General features: G+C 44.8%; 1 protein-coding gene across 4 annotated transcripts in view; it reads right to left on the reverse strand.

Moving 5' to 3' along the window:
* Nucleotides 1-778: 778 nt before the first annotated feature.
* LOC144782867 (estrogen-related receptor gamma-like) overlaps nt 779-21,980 on the reverse strand; it is a 147,985-nt gene continuing 126,783 nt past the window's right edge. For all 4 annotated transcript variants that reach the window (XM_078662125.1, XM_078662126.1, XM_078662127.1 and 1 more), the window contains one exon: nt 779-1,405. In XM_078662125.1, the coding sequence (XP_078518251.1) occupies nt 1,161-1,405 (245 nt within the window). In that variant the 3' untranslated portion in view covers nt 779-1,160. The remainder of the gene's footprint in view (nt 1,406-21,980) is intronic.

The following is a 21,980-nucleotide window of genomic DNA, read 5'->3' on the forward strand; positions in this document are numbered from 1 at the left end:
ATAGGTGTTGCAGAGGGGCGTTCCCAGCAACATCTGTGACTTTTTGACAATGCCCCAGATTTACAAGAAATGGTAACCCCGAGGCAGCGCCAAAAACGTACACCTCCCCTATATCATTATTTCTTCTCATTTTCCCTCTTTCTATGTGTACTGTATCCTGCAGCACACGTAGAAAGCGGAAAAAGCCACTTGTGATTGTTTCAGTGCTGGAAGGTTTCCCCTCCTGCACAAAAATAATTAACCCCGCAACGCAGGCACCCTTGCACCATGGTGCAAAGGTGCCTGCGTTGGCGCACGGCAGCCCACTGTGTGCCAGTGCAGGGAAAAAGGACAGGAATGCACGTATCTGATAGACATGGTGCACTCCTGCCATTTTTTTTTGCCAAAGGGCACCACAGCAGGAAGGCCTGCGGTGCTACCCTACGGCAAAAACTCATTAATGAGACCCTAGATATTTCCCACGGCAAAGGGACATAGCCAGCTCCTTTGATTTACTCTAGACCGGCTGACAAGAGCTCTTGCTCTATGTATCTAACATTGGTTGTAGATGAACCTGACCTATCATATCTGTCACCCCTTCAGTTACACTCATTATATTTGTGAATACTTTGTTCTTTTTACCGTATGATGTGTGGTTTCTTAAACTGTTTTCTCCACTATGTTACGCATTCTGACACACTTGCCTTGGATCAGGACAACTCTATACAAAAATCCAATAAATAATAAATACATATATAAAAAGAATGCTTTTACAACATTCCACCCATTGATGGCAGAATGTTCACAATGAATCAAGGAGGAACAGAAAGAAAAACATTGGAATGTTGACCCAGTAGGCCTCTGTCAATCTACAGTCTTCAATGGTGCTCACAACATTCCAGTGTTCTAACTCAGTGTAAGCCATCTGACGCGATTGAGCTTCAAGTGATGATCTATGGCATTGCATGTTCTGTAGATCAAAAAATGTACATAATATTTTCAGCGAATGACTTCCAGTTGTGATGGTCAATAGATTGGAGTGAAAGTCCTGGAGAAAATTCACCTTTTATAGCATTTGGTGCTGTTTTTCTCCATCTACAGGTCCAGAATGAGGGGCATATTGTCTTGGGGGTGACTATTGCTCACCTCATTCCCCATCCCTTTTCTTACAACCACAAAAGTCAAATTTTGGCTTCGAGCATCTCCAGGAACAGTTTGTGCATGGGTACCCTCCCCTCAATCCGGATTTGGCAAAATCCGCGGACAGCCTCGTCGGCGGTCTGGCGCAGAAGTGGAAGTGTCATGAGGAGCCTGCCCCCTCGGTGGGCATCCTCCATGTGGTGTTCCTGCTCGTAGTCCAGGAGGGCCTCGTGAAGATGGTCCTGCAGGCTGAGCACTGCTTCCATACTTTCGATGGACGTAGAATCTGCACAGAATAAAAAAAGATGGCGACAAGTCATTGTGCTGGTCTAACGTTGTCCCTGTGGCTGCATTATGCATTTCTGAGCATCAAATACACATTAAAATGACCGTTTCTATGTGCTTCCCATCTACCTTCCAATAATATTTTAATTTTGACCTAATTCTCTATGGGGTTCGTACTGAATCGGGGCCAAACAGCTTCTACTGCTAGCCAATGGGAAGTAAAACGGTCTGCACCCCTTGGGAATTAGATCATTTTTATGCTGTAGACAGGGGAGACAGCTCTATGCACAGTGTGGTTATTTGGTCAGGCACATAGGCGCATAATTTACCAGGCAATAGTAAATGGTAACGGTGCTGCTGTTTGTGTTTAAAGATCTTTTTTATTATTGTAGTTATTACTGTATTGTTTAGTTTGATGTACTATGGCATATTCATGCTAATAAAGAGATTTACCAGGCAATGGGCTGGCGCTAAAATTTGAAACTATATTAATTTTTAGCTGCACTAAAGGTCAGCCAAGAATGAGACCTATGATGAAGTTTTAAAGTCTATAAATGGATTTGTTTGCTTTAGGATGAAAGCACAGCGGAAAGATGACTGACGTTTTATTGAAAGTTATTTGTTAGCATTTTATTATTGTGGATTTTGAAGTAATCTTAATAAACAAGCATGATGACCCTTGACATGAAATTAAAATAGGTTTCCTGTGAATTTCTTGAGCTTTGTAATGATTCACTTTGGTTATGACCAATGATCAGTCCATCTGTTCGCATTAAACAAAATACATGGCCTGTGACCATGGCCAGTGGAGGTGCACTTGTTACCTGGCCTTTGGCCATGTACTGTGCACTAACTCCCCCAGCACAACCAGCAGCTCATGGCTTACAGCCAGGGGCAGCACCTCCCTAATGGGCAAGGAGCATTGCCTCACTCATCAGTCATTCACAGAAAAGTAAACCGATACTAAACAATATCATTTTCTTTTCTTGGGACTGGCTGGCACGCCTGTCCACCTCAGCCATAATGTCTTCCATCCACCCACCTCTGCTCCCACCTCCTCTACAACATTGCAGCGTACCCAATCAGCAGGCAACTCACCAGCATCCTCAACACCTCCATCTCCACAGGAGTCTTCCCGGACAGACGGAAACACGCAGACGTCAGACCCCTCCTAAAGACAACTTGTGCCGACCCCAGCAATCTGAAAAAATTATCGGACGATCTTCCTGCTCCCCTACGTGGCCAAAGTCCTAGAGAAAGCCTTCAACCAGCAGCTTACAGAATTCCTGGAACAAAACCACCCACTGGACACCTGACAGTCAAGATTCTGTGCCAATCACAGCACCAAGACCACGCTGATTGCAGCCACAGACGACATAGAACACTCCTCGACCACAGATAAACTGTGGCCCTGATCCTCCTCGACCTCTCCACGGCATTCAACACTATCTCCCACAACACTCTCATCAACAGACTCTATAACATAGGCACACAGGAAGAAGCCCTCAAGTGGATTTCCTCCTTCTTTACAGGATGCATACAGAGCATCCGACTGCCGCACGTCACCTCGGCACCCAAAGACATCCAAAGGGCTTCCATCAGGGGGTGCACCTTATAGTCAAAGAAATTCCCTCATTTGCATGGGGCACACCCCCCATGCACAGGGGGAACGCCCTTCGATGATAGCACTGGCATTATATGTGCGCCAGCGCTATCTGTATTACAGAAGGGGGCTGCACAAGAGTCTGTTGCACCCCCGGGACTCTTTGTATAATACGGGCCCTGGAAGGTAATTCGAGAGGACTGTAGGACGATTAAGAGGGCTAAAATAATTTGACTTGGCACTGGGAAGTTTAATGCTTAAAGCATATGAGGAAATCAGATGAATTAGTGAGGCTGGGAATTTTAGATGCAATTGACGTTGTAAGGGTTTGTAAACAAAGACCTGTCCTATTAAAATTGACTTTTTCACTTCACATCACTGGTCTGTAATTATTTGGTGCCATCCCACCAGAAGGGAACTGTATCCCTCAAAGCACTAACGTAAACTAGATTATTTGGAAGAGCAGGACCTAGGTCAGAGAAAGATTGTTCCATAGAGACCATGAGTGATTTTCAGACTCTTCCACGGTCAGACTGGCCTTAAAATGCAGGTTCTGATTTACATTTGACACCCCCGCATGTCTCACATTTATTTCAGAAACAGAGATGAGCTGGTTGATTTCCTTATGTCTCTCTCTACCAACCTTTGGAGCCTGGTAGAACACCTGTATTTTATTTGTCCCTTCTTCTACCTCACCCCACACACCAGCAAGAAGGAGCAGTGCTTAATTTGAGGAGTCGTTAGCAGGTGGGGCCCACTGGCACAGATTTTTTAGACATATTTTTCCTCAGCTGACTTTCAGTAAGACAGAAAAACAGCGACAAAGGGAAAACGCACAGATAAGAAAATAATCTGCAAGAGTGCGAAAACGTGACATGGAATGTATGGTGGTGGGTGAAAGAGGGCTGAGATGGAAGGAAAACTTGACAACCTCGGTTTTCAGCAGCCCTGATATTCGTAGCGCCCTTTGTAGCTTCTGAGCAATACTTTGGGTTCAGCACATATTGTTTTACAAATTAAGGGGCATATTAGCAAGAAACTGCGTTAAAATTATCGCTGTTTTAGCGGCAGAAAACTCCAGCTAGAGCGGCGATAATGGACTTGATAATACGCCCTTGAGAATTCCAATAGAAGCCCATGTTCTGATGTGAACATGGGCTTCTATTGGAATTTTCAAGGGCATATTATCAAGCCCATTATTGCCGCTTTAGCGGCAGTTTTCTGTCGCTAAAACGGCGATCATTTTAACGCTGTGCTTGATAATATGCCCCTATGCCCCAGCAAAGAGGAATTGTGCTCCCTTTACATCACAAAGCTTGTTTTTTGATTCAGAGAGAAGGCTGTGAGAAGTGAAGAACGGCAGTATTTGAGTCCTTGCGGACAACATTTCACATCTTATCTGCCTGCTCCCCGCTACGCCCCCGTTCATGCAACTATAATCCCATCCATTAGTTGCAGGCTATGTCAGTTACTTCCTGATAAATTGTTTTATTGTATGTGAGGTTGAGTGATCCCCTGAAGGTATGAATGCTTGTTTGAGTCCCTAGAATTTCCCTGGAGTGAATGGAACCTTGAATAGTGTAAACATATCCTGTTCTTTATGTTATACGAAAAATTCACACTGACTCCATCTTTTGAATATTGTGTATCTATTTATTGAATGTTTTTTTAGAAATGTCAGATTGTATAAAGACAAATAAATATATATATTCTATAAAAAGTACTGACTGATCCATATACATTCGATGTCTTTGGCTCTGATGCATTATCTAGATTGCTCCCTTTATAATATGTGAGGATCCCTAGAGGACCTCAGGAATCCACTCTGGCAGGGTGTCGCTCTTTCTAATTATATTGTGAAACCGAGTACAACCTCATCCCTTAAAGCAACACAGGCTGAATGCGTATATTTACTGGCAGAGTCTGTAGCAACCAAACAGGCTTCTTCAAATAACAGACAGTGGAAACCAGGACTAAGGAAAAACATCCACTAAATCTGACAGGCTACCATTATGCTACCCGGTTTGAAATTTTCCGATTTCCTGTTTGACCCATTCAAGACTAAAGTTAAAGGATGTTGTGTAGCCCCCCAAGACTCGTCAGTAGCAGCGGGGAGGGAGGGGGTCCTAAGAAAAAAACATGTGAGTCCCTGCACCTTTTTTTTCTTTCCACAACATAACACTGCAGATAGCGATATGATAGCAATATATGAGACAAGAAGAGAAGCGATGCTACCCACCCACTTCAGATGGTTTTTTGATGGGGCATATGCAGGTGGCATCCACTTATAATTTGGATTAGTGTAAACTGACACATATTCCCTGGTTCCTTGATAGATGGATAAAAAATGTTTAGCATTTCCTCAGTTCACCAACTCTTTGGGAAAAAAAGCAGTTGGCTGAGAGGAGGTGAGAAAGAGCAAAAATTGCTCAGCAGTTCTCTAAAACTATGCAGATTTGGTGACAAAGCTCAACATCTCAAAGGGATTGTGGGGATTTTGAAAGTCTTTGAGCAGCTTAGAACCAAGAGCATCTTTGGCCTGCTGTGGTGGAAGAGAGTCTTCGTCAAGTGTAAAATATAGATTTTGCCTCTACTTTTCAATAGTGCTCCTCTTGTCTTTTTTAGGTTTCTATCAATACATCGCAAATAAGTTATGTTTCGAAGAGCCATAAACCTACCCGAGAGACCAGTCCAAATGTTACATTAAGGTTGCAAGACGACTCCATTTTCTGGGGCTCCATGTTTTATTTCTGGGCTTGTGCTTAACAGTCCAATCTGCTCTGGACTTGTAGCCTTGCTTTATTCCATCTGAACCAAATGGGCCATAGTTCTAGCTAATAATAGATTGGGGAGTGAAGGGCTGGACTGCACTGTAGGATACCCAATGACAGGGTGTCATCTGATAAAGTTATGCTAACGTTTGTCAACTTTATAACATCAAGAAGTTACAGTGGAGGCACATCAAGAAGTTACAGTGGAGGCATTATCAACTGGAACCAAAAACATGCTGGCCAGTTTACACGGGAGCGAGGAATAGTTTCACAGTCACAACAATACATTACGTTTTTACATCTCTATCAAATGCTATCATCACTAACAGGACCATGTGACAGGAAAACAGAAAGAAACAGACCAGGTCCACATTAATGGTCTATCTTGGGAAATCATGATCTCGAGCCACAGAAGTTTTTGGCTTGTAAAATTAAGTAATTTATTCACACAGATAGCCATATATTTGCTGTTCCTCTGTCCTACCGAGAGAATGGACAACAACCATCCTTGTTATATATGTATCTCCATTTCCAATAAAGATGTGGTTATCTGCACTATTTAGATGAATAAACATGCTAATGTCTCACTATGTCACGAGCATTGATGGCGGCGTGTGCCATCAGACACCCTACAGAGATATCCTAGGAACCCATAATAGCATATTCTGAATTTTTCAAGCAGACCTTTGCCTCCAGCCAAGCTGCTGCTAAGAAAAAGACTTTAGTGAGTTTGGAACTTAAAGGTGATTGTGCAAGTTCAACTTTCCCTGGTATGACCTCTCTCCGCCCTGCCATGTGCTGAAGAGTAATTAAAGATGCTATCTCATTAGAAAGAAGCCTATCTATCCATCAACAAGATTGATCACCTTATAATGAAAAAATCAATCTTTTAATTGCGGCTGTCGCTCCCACTTTCTGTCTTGTCGCTGGAAAAATGGTCCTGGCGCCTAAGCAGATGCACAATTGCAAAACAGCTGTGACACAATGTTATTTCCTAAAACAATCAGGCAAAAGAATCAATTATTGTTTTGTCAAGGAAACAGAAGGAGACTTAGAAGCAACTAAAGGAATGGAAGAACCCGATCCAGGCAACAGGGGCAAGGCTTGTTGTGTGTGACTTACAAGTCAATATGTCTGACGCGTGCAGCGGTGAAGCCATGAAGAGGATGTGTGGTCTCAGGAGACCAATCTGTTAACGAACCACAAGGGCATAACTGTGAGTTCACCAGACAATACAGCAAAAAAAGGAAGCAGATTACCAGTGGCGGCTCCTCCGCTATGGCGGAGGAGCGCCGCCCCACTGCTTTCAAGCAGTGCGACAAGCAAAAATATAAAATGATAATAACTTTGTGTTGTTATCATTTTAAGTTTGTGCTGCTTTGCAGGCGGGGTTGCTCTGCTCTTGGAGCAGGGCAGTGGAGGACTAGTTTGCCCACTACTAAGTGCGCAGTGACTGTTTGGTTGGCCCTCTCGGAACTGCCAAACCAGTCATGCACACTTTCCCCATTCTCAATGCAGGCTGCATTATAGCCTGCATGGAGAACATCCCCATCCCTACAGCCCCTGGCTGAGCGCCGTGTCACGGCACTCAGGCCAATCACAACACTGCATTGCAGCATTGTGATTGGCTTAGGGGAGGGAGCCTGGCTGCCTTCTTTCTGTTCCTGAAGTCGGAGGAAGGCGAGAAGGAGCAGAGATGTAGGACCCGGCGGCAAGGTAAGTTATTTTTTGTTTGTTGTGCTCACTCCCTCCCGCATTCGTGACCCCCTCCCCCAGCGACACCCGCGTCAGCCCCCACCCACGAGCCATGCCGGCCGCCACTGCAGACTACTGCTCAAAGGTGGGAGTGGGTTGAAATGGAAAACGGACATTCGCACTTCAAGGATGTTAAGAATGGATCAGGAAAGCTCAGTCATTCATGTGGCGCTCCTCGTTTTTAAAGGACCAGACTGAATTATTGTCCATTTGAATAACTCTCTATTTATACTATAGCCTCAAAGCCGGTTATGGTGGCGTGTGCCATGGCAAGCTTTGCAGATGCCTGGTCTTCAAAAGCGCACCATCATCAGACGGGTGAGTAGCAGATAAATATAAAGGAGTCACTATCCTGGGATGTCTACATATGCCTTCATCCTATAAAAGAATAATAGATGAAAAACTAGCACTGGTGAGGAAACCCCACCCCCAGTTCAATATATTCTTCAAATGTTGACAAGAAAGATAAAAGAAGGACTTGCAGAGGCCATGACGTGATCCAGGTGTGCTCCTGGTCTTTTCCATGATATCTTAGCAGGTGGTTTCTTAGTTCCTACATTCCTTCCATGCACTCCTAAAAACATTCACCAGAGTCACCTGGCTGGGAATTGTACTGCGTAACCTGTATTATGCTTGAAACTCCGCATTGTGGGGGTGTTCTTGGTGCCGTATACGAAAAAATGGAAATAAAAAGATTTAAAGAAACATTAACTAGCTTGCGTGCTTCAAGAAGCCAATGAACCTTGGATGTTCGGAGATGTATTCACAAACAGTTGAATCCTCACCAACCTTTAAATGCATTACTTTTTCTCTAGAACTGCCATTTACATCATTGTGTGAAGTTGGATGCAACTGACCACCACTATGCAATGGGTTTGTATGACTGAATAAGCTAGGCAGCTGAACCAAGACCAACTGATTATTTTTGGTGACTTTCCTATTGCTCCCTTTGCCTGAGGTGAAGGTGTCCTTCTGCACTGTGTGGTGGTACTAAGGTCAAAATCAAGACCAACTTACTACAGTACAGAGCTTTCTCCAAATGTAATTCTGCAGACCCAAGATATTTCTTGGTTGCTATCTTGGCAAGGTATCACGTCCACATGTGTGTACAATGGTAATGTCTTGTTATGGGGCTCGTCTGCTGCACTGGCCACCAAGCCACTATAGAATCACGTTGAGTGTATTTTCTTTAGGCCAGTGCCAACTTTTCATTACACCTGCATCATTTTGTATAATTCACACCATTTAGTGTTAAGGAAATTACGCAAAATGTTGAAAATTAGGAATTTGACACATTTTTTGCTGCACGGGAATGGTTTGAGAAAGAAATGTCTAGTAGGAGATAGGTTTCAATAGAAAAGAAAACTTTACCGAGAAACATTTTCTCCTAGATCCTGTACCCATGCTGTTATGTCAAGTGACATTTGAATGCAAAGTATGCCTTCGCTTTCAATTTTCACACGGTATACCCTAAAGTGTAGTTTGCATAATGTACCCATTTAGTCACATAATTTTTCTGATATTTCACATATTTTCAGGGGAAAAATGCAATTTCACCCGCACCTAATTGAATGATCCTCTGAACATTGCCCGGTTCTGTCCACACATACTTTCTTCATTCTCTGGTTCACTATAGGTGTGTGGAAGAATAAAAATCAACATTCTCTGTGGTTTTCCAGGAGCACACCAACGCTGGGATTGAATGTTCAATCTTCTCCTAAGGCTCATCTTGCTTCAAATGTCAGAAGGGCCATCATAGCCACACCAACATAGATGTCAGAATGGCTCACATACCCATGTCTTTATAAAACGTTAGGTAACTCAATTGAAATGGCAGCCTTGCTTTAATGAGTCTCTTATATTTGACCTGATACCATTTTAGAATTTTGTAACTGATAAGGTTGGGATTACAGTCTAAATTTAAAAGTTTGTTTGACATGATAAAGTGATGCTGTTTTATCAAGAAACAAGTGTTGGCAAGGCCAAGCCAGGTCTTCCCTGAACCAGAACACAAGCCAACCAGACATGGTTCCCGTGCACACTGTGTCATTGGAACCAAGCTGTGTCCGACTGATGAGGCCATAACTAGTACAAAATCTGTCCTGAGTTGCTTGTGTTCTGGCTTGGCAGTTCATGCTGGTCTGTTCCGATCGGAGCAGGGTCAAGAGTGATATGCATATAGCTGAGTCTAAACTGATGTGACTTGGTGTGCAAAATAACGATGGATTAGGATGCAGCCCCAAATAATTACCAGTGGCGGAACTTAATTCAAGCATTCCATCCATAACTTATTTATATACTTTAGTGTGTTGCCCAAAGTAAGGTGGGTATACCCAGACGTAGGTCCCATGCACACTGTGTCACTGAAACCAGCTGTGCCCAGCTGATGATCCAATAACTAGGGGAAAACCGGTCCTGGGTTGCTTGTTTTCTGGTTCAGGGAGGACCTGGCTTGGGAGTTTGGGATGGATTGGGATGTGGCCCTACCTGAGATTAATTCAAGCATCCCATCCATCATTTTTATTGTATATTCCTCTCTATTTCACTCCACTCTATGCCACTACCCTTGATGCTGTTCCATTGTACGCCACTCCACGAAACTCCACTGTACGCTATTACACTAAATCCAAATACAGTCAACCCCACTACACTCTACCCCGATCCACTCTACAAAATTCCACTCTATGGTTTTCCGGTCTACACCACACCACTCAACTCTACACCACTCCATTGTAAGCCACTCCACTGTATGCTAATCCACTCTTTGCCACTCCACTATAAGCCACTCCAATCAATTCTACTCCAGTCTACGCTATTCCACTATATGCCACTCCCCTGTTCCCCTTAACACTGAAGGCCACTCCACTCTATGCTATTCCACTTTAGGCCACTCCACTCTATGCCTCTTCACTGTATCCCACTCCAGTGTACGCTATGCCACTGTACACCACTCCACAATACGCCACTACACGGTACCTCAGTTCACTCTCCACCACTCCACGCCACTCTTCTGTATGCTATTCCACTCAAAGTCACTCCATTGTACACCGCTCCACTCCACTTTACCACACTCTACTCTACAGCACTGCACTCTACACAACTCCATTTTATGCTATTCCACTGTACGCCACTCCATTATACAGCGTTACTGTTTATGCCACTTCAGTGTATGCCACTTCACTCTCTGCCACTCCACTCCACACTATTGCACTGTATGTAACTCCACTATATGCATCTCCACTCTATGCTATTCCACTCTATGCTACTCCACTCTATGTCACTCCACTCTACGCCACTCCACTATATGCTAGTCTAACCACTCTGCTCTATACTATCCACTCTACGCTATTCCACTTTATCCCACATCACTCTACGCAACTCCAGTCCACGCCACTCCACTCCACTGTACGTTACTCTACTCTATGCTACTCCACTGTATGCCACTCCATTGTATGTCACGCCACTGTATGCTATTTCACTATACGCTACTCTACGGTATGTCACTCCACTCTATGCCACTCCACTCTATGCCACTCCACTCTACGCCACTCTATGCCATGCCACTCTATGCTATTACAGTTTACGCCTCTCTACTCTATGCCACCCCAGTGTACGCCACTCCACTCTACGCTACTCCACTCTGTGCTATTTCTGTGTACACTACTCTACTGTATGCTATTCCACTGTATGACACTCAACTCTGTGCCACCCCTTGTACGCCACTCCACTGTAGCTATTCAACTGCACGTCACTCCAATCTACACCACTCCACTTTACATAACTCCATTGTACGCTACTCCACCCTACACCCCTCCACTCTAAGCCACTCCAGTCAATACCACTCCATTTGATGCCACTCTGCTCTACGCCAGTTCGCTCTACGTCACTCCACTGTATACCACTCCACTGTATGTCACTCCACTCTACTCCAATCTACTGTATGCTACTCAACTCTCTGCCACTCCACTCAATGCCATTCCAGTGTACGCCACTTTATGGTATCCAACTCTACTCCACCCTACTACACTGCACTATGCTCAAGACACTGTACTCCACTCATCAACAGTGTACCCCCATCCACTGTACCAAACTGTATTCCACTCTATAGCACTCCCCTGCACAACAATGTACTCCTGTCAATGAGAGTCTGTAGCACGCTGCTTTACTCTATGCCACTGTACTCCACTGTTCTCCACTCTACAACACTTTACCTCAATGCGTCCCACTGTACAGCTCTCCACTCTATGCTGTTCCAATTTGTTACACTCTATTCTACTGTATACAACTCCACTCTACTACTCTCTGTGCCACTGTATGACACTCTACACTCCATTATGCACTCCATTATACAACACACTACTCCACTCTATGACATCGTATGACACTTCAGTGTATGCCACTCTATGACACTGCACTCTACTCTAGAACATACTACACAACTCCCTCTATACCACTACACCCCACTTTACTCCACTCTACTCTATGACACACTACTCCACTGCACTTCACTATTCCACAGTACGTCACTCCACGCTACACAACTCAACAACACTCTAAGCCCCTCCACTGTACCACACAATACTCCACTCCATAGCCCTCCACTGTACAATAGTGTACTCTAGCCTATGCGAGTATATGGAACTCTAGTTTACTGCATTTTACTGTATGACACTCTACTCCACTGTACAATATTCTACACAACTCTCTCTATGCCACTGCAACCCACTTTAGGGAACTAGACTCTATGACACACTACTCCATTTTACACTACTCCACACTACCACTGTACCACACTGTAGTCTACTACACCCCACTCCACAGTAGAACACTCTAATCCACTCTGCGGCACTCTGTTCTACTCCACCACTCCACTACTCCACTCTATGACACTCCAGACCACTCCACTGTATGACACACCACTAAATGTTATCACACTTTACTCCACTGTATGCTATTACAGACTTCTCTACTCCTCTCCATGCCACTCTACTCTACAACATAGCACTCCACTCTATTATACTTTACTCCACTCTATCTGCTGCAACTCCAATTCTCTTTACTCCACTATACAATACTTTACCCCATTCTACACCAATGTTCCACACTCCAGTCTACACCTGTCCACTGTATAACACTCTTCTATACTCTACGTTACTCCACTCTTAAAACCGATACTACACTCTATTCTACTCTGTTAGACTCTCGCCACTCTATCCCTGTACACTCTACTATACAACTCTCTACTCCACTCTATCCTGCAAGACTCCAAAGAACAACACTCTATGACACTCAAAGACACGCCCCTGTATGACACTCTCCTCCACTCTACTGATTGACACTCCACATTAAGAAACTCCATATTTTTTTTTAAACATTGAAATTTAACGAAAAAAACAAAGGTTACAGGGGCATATTATCAAGGGGGTTTATCTCCGCTTTTTTGGCTTTAAAAGCCAAGAAAGCGGAGATAAAATTATCTCCCTATTACCAAGCTGCCGCTAACACCAGTTAGCGACAGCTAGTAGGAGATAGCGACCATCTTGGGCCCCACTTTGCATGTCAGTGATATTTATCACTAATGACATGCAAAGTGGGCGTGCCAAGATGTTAGCGACTGGAAACAGTCTCTAACATCGCTATCTCCTATTATCAACTTTTGGAGATATTCGCGCTAAGCACGAATATCTCCAAAAGCTAACACCTGCCCCTGAGCAGTTCTTAGCCATGTTATCCAAAGGGAGGTGGATAACATGGCTAAGAGCATTAGCTCGATAATGCATGAATATCGCTGACTTTTCAGCGATATTCATGCATTTCGGCCGATTTTTATCACTTAGGAGATAAACCTTGATGATAGCAAGGTTCCTAAGCGATAAAAATAGGCGATGCTTAGCGATACTTAGCGATAAAAAAATTGTCTCTAACCCTACTTAGCGATAAATATCGCTATTTGTTGATAATATGCCCCACAGTTCAATTATAGTTAGAAAAAATGCATGTATTCTTTCTATACAAACTATACTTAAACTACACAAACATTAGAAATTCTAAATCTATAGTTTTATCTTACATTTATAATTGACCACATTTAGATTACTTTAACTTTATTTCTTCTTTCTAGACAAACGTGCTGGAAGGGACACCGTCCTGCACATAAACAATCTTCCCCATGCAACATAGATGTCCTTACACTATGGTAGAAGGGTGCCTGCATTGGCATTAGGCAGCTAAATTTAGTGCCAGCGCAGGGGAAACGCAGGCCTGCACCACATTGTTGTAAATATGGTGCAGCCCTGCGTTTCAGAAGTGGCGGAGCGCGGCTTTAAGCCAAGAAGGCTAACGCCATGCTCCGTCACATCCATTGTAAATATGTAACTCTGTTTTTCTGTGGAGGTGACTCGATATCTAAAGCGCTGTACTTGGAGTAGGCCAGAGCTCTAGGGACTAGGGCCCAGATGTAGGTAAAATAGATTTACCGATTTTAAATTACCGAATCATACCGATTCGGTAATTAAAAATCGGTAAATCTAAGGGGTTGAGATGTAGGAACATCCAGATGTTCCTGCTACCGAATCGGTAAAAATCGGTATTTACCGATTCGGTAAATACCGATCGGTAATGGCCCATTCATTCCTATGGGCTTTGAAGCCCATAGGAATGAATGGGCCATTACCGGTCTGTATTTACCGAATCGGTAAATACCGATTGACACAAGGGTGCAGGGGGTGTCACTTTGACACCCTCTAGCACCCCCAAAAAAGATTCGGGGGCCATGTGGCAGGCATACCTGCCCTAAGGGCAGGTCTGCCTGTCATATGGCACAGGTGTGCATGCACACATGTGCATGCACACCGGAATCGGTTTTTTACCATGAAGTTGGATTTCATGGTAAAATACCGATTCTGTAAGGCTTGTGGGACTCAGAAGAGTCCCACCTACATATCAATGATACCGAATAGGTATGAATACCGAATCGGTATTTTACAGATTCGGTAAATGTACCGATCGGTAAATTTACCGAATCTGTAAAATAATGTGTCCCTACATACCGATTACTGAATACCGGTCGGAAACGGCCGAAAATACCGATTTTCGTCCGTTACCGACCGACCTACATCGGGCCCCTAGATTAGGTACCAGATTTTGCCATTCAGGTGGAAGAGATTGCAGCATATCAAGAGGCCTAAGGCCAGTCACTGGATGAACATTTGCCTTATTGATAGAGTGAATGGCAGAGGCACATAATTTTACTTGCAGCAAGTGAAAGATTACTTGAATACACGTAACTAAGATACATCCACTGGTTTCAGTAGTATAAAAAGGACGTGATTATGAGTCGCACACTGGTGGCGGGTGCAAACCCCACACAAGTATTTTCTATTACTGAGCAGTGACACCCAACCAGTGCCATGCAAATAGGAGTTAACCCCCTGAGAATGGGGAACAATGGTGCGGGCACAGAATTACTGTGCAACAGTCCACAAAGTATTCATTTTCCAAGGGCTTAACATACATATTTAGCATCTGCTCTGAGCAATTGGCAAATGTGTGAGGGGACTTCTGTGTGGGTTGGGGGGGACAGGGGGTTATGGATGGTAACATGGGGTGGAGCGTGGGATAATCTCTGGATTCTGTTGCAGCCAAAGCCTTATGCAATTTGACTGCTCGAATTAGCAGCCGGAAAATTAATTTCCAGTTTTCCTGTACTTGGGAAAACCAAATGTGGGAACACCAAGCCACTTGAGATTATGCACCACATATCACACCCAGGATCAGCGCACTGCCTAACTTGTAATCACGCCCCATGTGCTCCATAGCGGTGGGTGATGCAACAAATATTTTTTATTTGTGTAATAAGTATAATTTTTCAGAAAATTAGGCAAATTAAATAAAATATATTTTGCCGGTTGTCAGAGTGAAAATTGAATACGTATATTAGTAGGAGGTATATATGCATATATATATATATATATATATATATATATATATATATATATATATATATATATTATATATATGTGTGTAATCTATGAGAATTTGTTTAAGACCAATGCAAGACATGATGATGAGATCTTTATAAACATTTCTGTTGAGTCTTTATATGTAGCATTATAACGGACATATTGTCCTTGGCAACCTTGGCTATGGGTCTTTTTACTGAATAGAGATTCCCTGTAGCGCTTACCACTCATTGATAGAACATAATAAAATGGTGAGTGGAAAACTCTTTGTGATCTTTCTTCTTACACACTTTGTCTTTTGGGTATTTCTTTAGGTTCTTCTGCACTCTTTATCTCTCTAGGACTATCACTTATTTTTTTTCTTTGATTATATATGTAGGAAGGTGGATACCTGACTATGGTTACCCCAGATTTTTTGCCTTGTGTTTAGCTGGTTTTCGACTTAGTTGGCCTGGGATCCTGCTAATCAGGGCCCCAGGCTATCTGCTCTCCCTTAAAATGGACTCCATGTACCCTAGGTACATCACCAATTTGGAACTGGACACCTTATCAGCCCCTGTACAGTGCATTATAGGTGCCCAGGGCATAGGTGCATCCAAGGCCTACCAGGGGCTGCAGCATATCTTTTGCCACCCCTGGCTGGTACTTAAATTGACACAACTGGCTGATCGCTCAGCTGGGGCAAGGTGGTGTAATCACCCCTTGCTTAGATATAGTATACCTATGGAAAGGTTAGTGGGGCTGTGATGGCCACAGCCCCAATCCAAGATGTCCTTCCTGAAAAGGTTGGTAAGGCTGTGCAAGACTCAGCCCCATCTTCAGTAGAATCCCTTCCTGAAAAGGTTAGCAAAGCTGTTATGGTAACAGCCCATACCCAAACTGAGTCCCTTCCTGAAAAGGTTGGTGGGGCTGTGATGGCCACAGCCCAAACTCAAACTGATTCATGTGTTGTGAAGCCTGAAACTATGGATCACTCCACACAAACAGAGAGCATTGAGGAGGAAGAGTAATCTCCCTCCTACCAGACATTAGGAAAGGATCAGCCTCCTCAGGGAACTGATCTTACCCCTTGTGAAGGAACTGCCCCAGAGGTAGTCAGGCCTAGCCTGGCAGAGCCCCTGATGTCAGTGGACCCTTCCAAGGTGGGACCCAGTCTGGAGCAGGTAACCTGCCCCTCTCTACCCTGCCTCAGCCAGCCCAGGGCTGCAGAGGTCAAGGAGGTCAGTGAGCCCCAAAGGGCCCCCTGTCAAATAAAACACCCCCATCAGCAGATTAGGGGCACCAAAGCTAGCAGCCCTAGCAAGGTGAAAAGGTTAAAAACTCCTGAGGGATCCCCCTTACCACTAGTTAGGGACCTCCCCCAGATGGAAACTGTTGGGCACAGCCAAACCTGGGACCTAAAGGCCCCAAACCTGACCTGTCCCTCCAGTAAGCCAACCAAAGGGACCCAGCCTCCAGCTGTAGGCAGCCAGAGGTTGACCCTGAGAGCACAGTGCAACTCAGTCAAGGAAAGAAAGGCACACATGGTGGAAGAGGATTGGATGAAGCTGAGCCCTAATTTAGTGGAGCCTCACTTCAGTACTGCATCTCAACACCAGCCTTTTACTTTGCCAAAGCACACCACAGGTAGTGATTCCCTATGGTGGAGACCCTCTGATACCCCTAGGGTGAGGGATTGCTTAGTGGACCGTGAGATAGGGGGTAACCTTGCTAGTGCAGGTACTTCCTTATATGGCCACTTAGGCAATATAGGCTTACCTGGTCAAGGATAGCCTTATCTCCTTTCGTTTTGGGGGGGGGGGGGGGGCTATGTAGGAAGGTGGATACCTGACTATGGTTTCCCCAGATTTTTTGCCTTGTGTTTAGCTGGTTTTCAACTTAGTTGGCCTGGGATCCTGCTAATCAGGGTCCCAAGCAAACTGCTCTCCCTTAAAATGGACTCCATGTACCCTAGGTACATCACCAATTTGGAACTGGACACCTTATCAGCCCCTGTACAGTGCACTATAGGTGCCCAGGGCATAGGTGCATCCGAGGCCTACCAGGGGCTGCAGCATATCTTTTGCCACCCCTGGCTGGTATTAAATTGACACAACTGGCTGATCACTCAGCTGGGGCAAGGTGGTGTAATCACCCCTTGCTTAGATATAGTATACCTATATCTAAACCTATATCTGGACACATGTATACCTATAAGTCACTCCTATGGCAGACCTTAACAATCCTGGAGGCAGAGTGCTTGGTTTTATGTGAGATGGTGCTCTAGCATGAGTTGAGCCTGTCTGCAGAGGTCGGAACCATTTCCGTGCAGCTGTTCCAGTGATACTGCCATACCATATACTCTTAAGTGAATTATAATCCTCGCGGTTAATGCTAACTTTGGTTTGGCTTTATAAAACCATGTTGTGTTTGGTGTCATACACTTTGGAATACTACCCCCTCGCCAGTTCTGGCGACGGGGGTAGCATTCCACCCTTCTAGAGGGAGAAGACATGTTACTTTACTGAAAATGCGGTTAATCCTAACCAGAGCCCCAGCATCACAAAATGGATGCTGCTGCCACAGACACGAGTCTGGCCTCCTGCTGCTGACCGAAAATTGGCAGAGGACGCTTGGACAAAGGGTTTCCTGTCACAGGGAGGTGCTACACCTCCCCAGACAGGAGATAGTGGATTGTAGCAGGGAGGGTTGAAAGAAACTAGACACTGCCTGGGGCGCACAAGGTGTCCCCGGGCAGATTCCAGTCAAACCGGTTCTGGGGCCATCCTGCCCCAGTCCTGGCAGCAAACTGGACAAAGGGAAAGGGGTGTAACCACCCCCTTCCTGGGTCCCACCCATAGGAGAGACCTAGCAGGTAACCCAGCCCCTTGATTTGGAATAAAGGTAGGAGCTGGGCTGATGCACATCAGATTATCCTGACTGAAACTTATGAAACGAAACTCTGGAACCTTCGACATCCTACTCGACGTAGAAGACTGAAGAATCTCCCTTGTGGTCAAGGAGTGACCACCCTGTGCAAACAGGCACCATCCAGCACCTCGACGTTTGCTTTGTTGCAGTTCCCGCCGGAACTCGAGCAACAGAGATCAACAAGACCCAGCGTGCCTGCCTTCTAACAGCCTGATCCACAGTCCCTGCAGAGCTGAGACCCATGGAGGCGACCTGAAGCGTGGGAACGGCCATCTTGGAGAAACTACGAAGCGCTGACCGTGCAGCATCCGAGGCTCCCTTGAAGCTGTGCATTGGAGTTTGAGAAGCTCCATCCCCGAGCAACTTTTGCACCGAAGCTCACCCCTCCACACTTGACGAGTGCTGCGTGGGGCCCTTTTGCATTTTTCTGCTCGACGCGTTGGTCCGGTCGCTTGCCCGTTGGCTAGTGGCCCCAGTACCGACGAATCTTTGAATTTGCTCTACTAGTTTGGTTGCTCCAGACTGGCCCTCGCTCCCCTGAAAAGGAGCACCCGCTCAGGCCTTGCTGGTCCGAGTGAGAAGCCATCTTTGAATCCTGCGTGGGTTGCCTTTGCCAAGGCCTGTTGACTCCGATCTTGAAGCCAACACCGTCGACAGCGAGAGCCTTTGTGGGAAAGCTCGTGATCCACTCCAGGACATCCTGGGTGCCCCAGAGTCCACGTGGCAGTGGAGACAAGCTTCACGACATCAACCTGATTGCGCCCGACATCGCCTGGTTCATTCCTGGTTCCTTCCTGGTCACTGGCTAGTGACCCAGACTCTGTCCCCTCTGCTTTCAGGTACCCAACATCTTCGATCCACCCTTGGATCGCACCGGACACTTCTCTTCTGGACGCCTGCAGCATCTTCATCTCCAGGCACCCTAGATCTTCGTGACGAAACCCGACACATCTTCGCACCTGTGCACCCGCTTCCTGTGGGTGAGGTAACTCTTGAACGCCAGTGCTCCTGTAGTGGTTTACACCTCTAGTGTCTAAGTCTAAAGTTTTGTCCTTCTAGTCCAGTCGGAAGACTCTTAAAACTGTAACTCGATAACTTTTACGCACCATTGACTTTGCATTGGTGCATGCGTGTGCTTTCTGCACTGCACCCGAATCCCGCGGGCTACTCCCGTCCTAACTGCTGTTAGTCCAGTGTAGTCCCAGCGATTCCCAAGGCCCTAGGCCTTACCACTGATCGATTAGTGATTGTTATACCACTTTATTGATATATGGTTTGAGTGGCCACCGGCCTCTTCCACAACTGTGCAACTTGTATATGTTATATTGTGCTTTTGTTTAAACGCTTGTGCTTCATTGCTCATATAGAGTAGTGGGGATTATTCTGAGAATAAATACATATATTTTTATAATATATAACTTGTGTGGTGTCCTTTCATTTGATATTACAGGATTGCATATGGTAAAACAGCTGGCTTCACATGTCCTCTTGAGTTAAGCCTTTAGGCTGCTTAGTCCATGCTACCTCTAGGATAGCTTGTCTTTAAGGTTGACTTACAACCACCACCATAAGGGATTGTTTGGACTGATACAGGGTGCCCACAGAACTGTGGACATCATACATCAGGCCAACTTCTCACAATATACACTTGGGTGCTTCTGAGAGATAAATAGATCTTATCCTCCACTTGCCTATACTATTAATTTAGGTCTTTCATCTCTCACTAGATGAAAATAAGATGGGAAATACCAAGTACAACATATATATCTCTGTTTTTCTTGTGATTGTAGCCCTGAGGAAGTCATTGGGTGTTTTCCACCCAGGACGAAACATGTGTCGGCTGTTTGGCTACACTGGATGAATCCAAGCAGAGAGGATCATCCCTTAGAACTTGTGATTTGACTGATCTGCATAAAGAAAATAAAGAACATTTTGTGTAAAGGCATTATCTGGAGGACTTCTTTTGGACAAAAACTTTGAAAACAAATTTCTTGCTATTACTGTATTTTGCTGCTCGGGACCAATCATTGTTTATAATTTACTGTTTTCTGTGTTGCACAGGAGATTGTTTTTGGGCACGTTGGTGGCCGTTGCCTTTGAGTTCCCTAGAGCAATTGTTATAAACAAAACATTCTTTCCTACTTACTAATTGGTTCTGCACAAGACACCACCCAGCCACGCCTCTTTTGCTTATAATCATATATATATAATAGAATATAATATATAATACAATATTATATATAAGTATATATCGTAATAATGGTGGGAGGCGGATTCAAGCAAAAAATCTCTTGCAGGAACTATTCCTGAAAGGCTATTTTTTTAACTCGTTCGGCGCGCATGACGAGCTCTGCTCGTCATGAGGCACAGTGGAGCTGTGTTCATGACGAGCTAAGCTCGTCACAATGGCCGTGGAACGCCCACAAGGGGATAATGACCCTGCTGTGCAACGCGTTCCATTGAGTGGGCGTGGTCATGACGAGCTCAGCTTGTCATGAGCACAACTCATTGTGCTGCATGACGAGCTGAGCTCCTCACGAGCACCGCGGCGCAGTGCGCCCCCCTCCCCCCGCACCGTGGGGGAATAAGCCCTGCGGGGAAGGGGTTAACTAGCCGTCTGAGGGTGAAGAGTATGTAAAACAACATAATCGGGAGGAAAATAAAAGCTTTTGCAAAATATGTCAAACACATTACTCACCAATCAAAATCAACGCCAAATTTTACTCCCGTAATAATAATTCACTGGGCCTTGAGATTTTTCAGCCAACTCGCCATTAGAAAAGCCAAGTGGCCTTACGTTAAGAGCCTGGTAGCCCGTCCACAGCCAGTCTGATTCTTCACAATGAACAAGGCTGCTCCCTACCACTCTCTGGCTGCAGGCCAACAAAAAACAAACCCTGGTCTACTATTGATCAGTTTGCCCGGCTCTCATCGCGGCCTGTCAATACGACAAAGCCATTCAAGTGCGGGGTCAGTGACAGCTGTCAATAGCCGTTGAGACTCATTTAGCTCCCAAAAGCTTCCCTTGCTGCTTCCTTTCTCTTGCATAGAAAATAGAAAGAGGGGGAGAAAATATAAGAGGACAGGTTACGATGCCCTTCAAAAGGTCAAACTCTTTACTGGTTGGGTTTGGGATTTATCTAACCTGAAAGGGCGAGGAATATGTTGCACAATCGCTTAGCTTCTGCTGCTGGTTCAGAAACATTACTTTGTCAATCTGGAAATTCAGATATTTGCCTTTAAAGCCAAAAGTCCCAAATTTAGGAGCATGGCCAAGAAAGAGCTCATAGGCTAATACCCATCATATATATTTTCTTCATCACAGGTTGTGTCTTGTTAGTTTGTGCATTATCTGTCAATTTGAATGCCTATCAGCTTGTGCTTCATTTCTATAAAGAGAGGGTAGCAGATTCCTCTATTTTGAGAAAGTTTAGGGAGTGGTTTGCTAAACTTTCATGAAGCTTGCCGAGTCATTTTATGCACTATACTGGGGATTAACGAACCATTTTCTCCGATTTGTGAAGATCTCGTTGGTCAGATTTTATTTCTGGAGCTTGGTCAATCCATTTTGCATAC

The sequence above is a fragment of the Lissotriton helveticus genome, chromosome 9 (genome assembly GCF_964261635.1).
Source record: "Lissotriton helveticus chromosome 9, aLisHel1.1, whole genome shotgun sequence".
In the NCBI taxonomy this organism is placed as follows: Eukaryota; Metazoa; Chordata; class Amphibia; order Caudata; family Salamandridae; genus Lissotriton; species Lissotriton helveticus.